The 2,997-nt window shown below is 39.2% G+C and overlaps 1 protein-coding gene across 1 annotated transcript; it reads left to right on the forward strand.

Annotated features, from left to right (window-relative positions):
- Positions 212–1,127, forward strand: LOC107621996 (cyclin-dependent kinase F-4-like). Its single transcript, XM_016323940.2, has 4 exons — positions 212–319; positions 539–628; positions 716–854; positions 1,028–1,127. Exons 2-4 carry the CDS (start codon positions 551–553, stop codon positions 1,057–1,059), a joined length of 249 nt encoding a protein of 82 aa, XP_016179426.1. The 5' UTR covers positions 212–319; positions 539–550; the 3' UTR covers positions 1,060–1,127.

Below are 2,997 nucleotides of genomic sequence, written 5' to 3' on the forward strand. Positions count from 1 at the left end.
ACTCACACTTAGTAGCCTTCAGAAACCCTCTCACCATCAAAAAAGATGTAAGATCCAAAATTTTCGAAAAATATTACTACGAGTTAATTTCAACTTATATATTCATTAAAAATTTTATTTTTAGAAATTATTTTATTAAAAGTAATTAAATCAAGTTTTGATAATTAAATTGAAAATTTTACTTAATCTTATAATTATTGAATAATTTTCGATGCACGGAAGACAAAGGAGCAGAAACGCGATAAGGGGGAGAAGGGCGAGGTCTGCTCTCATGCCGTCCTGCTCCGCCACCGCTGCTGCCATCGATTAGATTGAATTTGTATGCTCTATTTTATCACCGCTATGGTTTCCATATTCTGATTTTAATTCTAGTCCTTACTTTATCTTGAATCCCAGGGTTGTAATTTCTTTTAATTCCTATCCAATTTGAATATTCTGTTTTGCTGCAACCATGGCCACTGCTGTGAGGACTAACATTATCGCTATATGGCTTTTTATTTTCTGTTTATAACTTACTTCAATTTCTCTTGGTTTGCAGTCACTAAGAAAAATGAACCACCCAAATATTGTGAAGCTAAAGGAAGTTATTCGAGAAAGTGACATTCTGTACTTTGTTTTTGAGTACATGGTGGGTGGCCAGTTCCTCATTAGATGTGGTCTGCATCATCTTGTGCAAAGTCCAGTAATTGATGTTTCAATTTTTTGGGTGATTTAGGAATGCAACCTGTACCAACTTATGAAAGACAGGGAGAAGATGTTTTCTGAGGGTGAAGTTAGGAATTGGTGTTTTCAAGTTTTCCAAGGTCTTTCTTATATGCACCAGTGGGGATACTTCCACCGTTATCTGAAGCCTGGTACGTTTATCATTGCATCCGAATCCTTTGTTAAATGTGCTATATGATAAAATAGAGAACATGCTTTTTGAGTATGTTAGCTTTTTTTTTCAAACTTCTCAAGAATTACCTAGCTTTGTCTATCAATTATGAATCATTTAGGTTGACATTTTAATGAAGTTGTTATTGTGCAGCAAATGGAGATTTATACTATGGTCTATTCTGATTTTGGCCTAGCACGTGAGATCAGTTCACAACCACCCTACACTGAGTATGTCTCCACACGGTGGTAAGTGCTTTCAACTTTTGTATGTAAATTGTTCAGTTGTGTATTGTGCAGTTTCTGATTAAAGATTCAATACTTTCAATTTAGTTCTTGAAAGATATCACTATGTGTCAAGTTGGTAAGTTAACTTTACTACTATGTCACTAATGATCCCTGACATATGGAGACACCTGCACTCTTTTCTTTGATGGCATGTTAAGCATATCATCTAATTAACTTGTGGCAATGACTTCTCAGCTTTCCAAGGCAAAAAAATGAGAGTGGGCCTTTACGAATAGAGGACGCCGGAATCAGTTGCGCTCAATGGGAGAAGCCAAGAATTTGCTTCAATATATGTTCAATTGTATACAATGTGGCTACGCTTTACAAGTGATGTAGTAGTGTTGAAAAGCGTAGCCTTTGAGAATAGGCAACGGCCGAATAGGAATCACCCCAAAAAGCGTAGCCGTAGCCCAAAAAGCGTAGCCGTAGCCTAAGGCATCATTTTTTTTCATTTTTGGCTACACTTTTCAAGTGTACCTAAATGGGTGTTTTTCTTGTAGTGCATAGAGCATAGTAAATGAAAAATAGAAAAATAAGAACAAGGAGATTAAGGAACGGGTCCACCTTAGTGAGGGTGGCGTCTTCTTTCTCTTGAAGAACCAATGGTGTTCTTGAGCTCCTCTATGTCTCTTCCTTGTCTTTGTTGCTCCTCCCTCAAAGCTCTTTGATCTTCTCTAATCTCATGGAGAAGGATGGAGTGCTCTTGGTGTTCCATCCTTAGTTGTCCCATGTTGGAAATTAATTCTCCTAGGGAGGTGTTGATTTGCTCCCAATAGTTCTGTGGAGGAAAGTGCATCCCTTAAGGCATCTCAGGGATATCGTGGTGAGGAATTTCCTCATGCTCTTGTTGAGGTCCATGATCTCTTGTTTGCTCCATCCTTTTCTTAGTGATGCACTTGTCCTCGTCAATGAGGATATCTCTCTCTATGTCAATCCCAGCCGAATTGCAGAGGTGGCAAATGAGGTGAGGAAAGGCTAACCTTGCCAAAGTGGAGGACTTGTCAGCCACCTTGTAGAGTTCTTGAGGTATAATCTCATGAACTTCCACTTCCTCCCTAATCATGATACTATGGATCATGATGGCACGGTCTACAGTAACTTCAGACCGGTTGCTAGTAGGAATGATAGAGCGTTGGATGAACTCTAACCATCCTCTAGCTATAGGCTTAAGGTCTGGTCTTCTCAATTGAACCGGCTTGCCTCTTGAGTCAACTTTCCATTGAGCTCCTTCCACACATATGTCCATGAGGACTTGGTCCAACCTTTGATCAAAGTTGACCCTTCTAGTGTAAGGGCATGCATTTTCTTGCATCATTGGCAAGTTGAACGTCAACCTTACATTTTTTGGACTGAAATCTAAGTATTTCCCCCGAACCATTGTAAGCCAATTCTTTGGATTCGGGTTCATACTTTGATCATGGTTTCTAGTGATCCATGCATTTGCATGGAACTCTTAAACCATTAAGATCCCGACTTGTCGAATAGGATTAGAGAGAATTTCCCATCCTCTTCTTCTAATCTCTTGTCGGATCTTTGGATACTCGCCCTTTTTGAGCTTAAAAGGGACCTTAGGGATCACCTTTTTCTTGGCCACAACCTCATAGAAGTGGTCTTGTTGGACCTTTGAGATGAATCTCTCCATCTCCCATGACTCAGAGGTGGAAGCATTTGCCTTCCCTTTTCTCTTTCTTAAGGTTTCTCTGGCCTTAGGTGCCATTAATGGTTATGGAAAAATAAAAAGCAATGCTTTTACCACACCAAACTTAAAAGGTTTGCTCGTCCTCGAGCAAAAGAAGAAAGAATGTAGTAGAAGAAGAAGAAAATGGAGGAGATGGA

Source organism: Arachis ipaensis, chromosome B10 (genome assembly GCF_000816755.2).
Source record: "Arachis ipaensis cultivar K30076 chromosome B10, Araip1.1, whole genome shotgun sequence".
In the NCBI taxonomy this organism is placed as follows: Eukaryota; Viridiplantae; Streptophyta; class Magnoliopsida; order Fabales; family Fabaceae; genus Arachis; species Arachis ipaensis.

What these genes read in the sequence shown, in the direction of transcription:
- LOC107621996 (XM_016323940.2), top strand. Translation starts at nt 551, where the DNA reads ATGAACCACCCAAATATTGTGAAGCTAAAGGAAGTTATTCGAGAAAGT. An exon ending in ACTTTGTTTTTGAGTACATG is followed by an intron (nt 629 to 715) that starts GTGGGTGGCCAG and finishes TGGGTGATTTAG; the next exon opens with GAATGCAACCTGTACCAACT. An exon ending in CCACCGTTATCTGAAGCCTG is followed by an intron (nt 855 to 1,027) that starts GTACGTTTATCA and finishes GTTATTGTGCAG; the next exon opens with CAAATGGAGATTTATACTAT.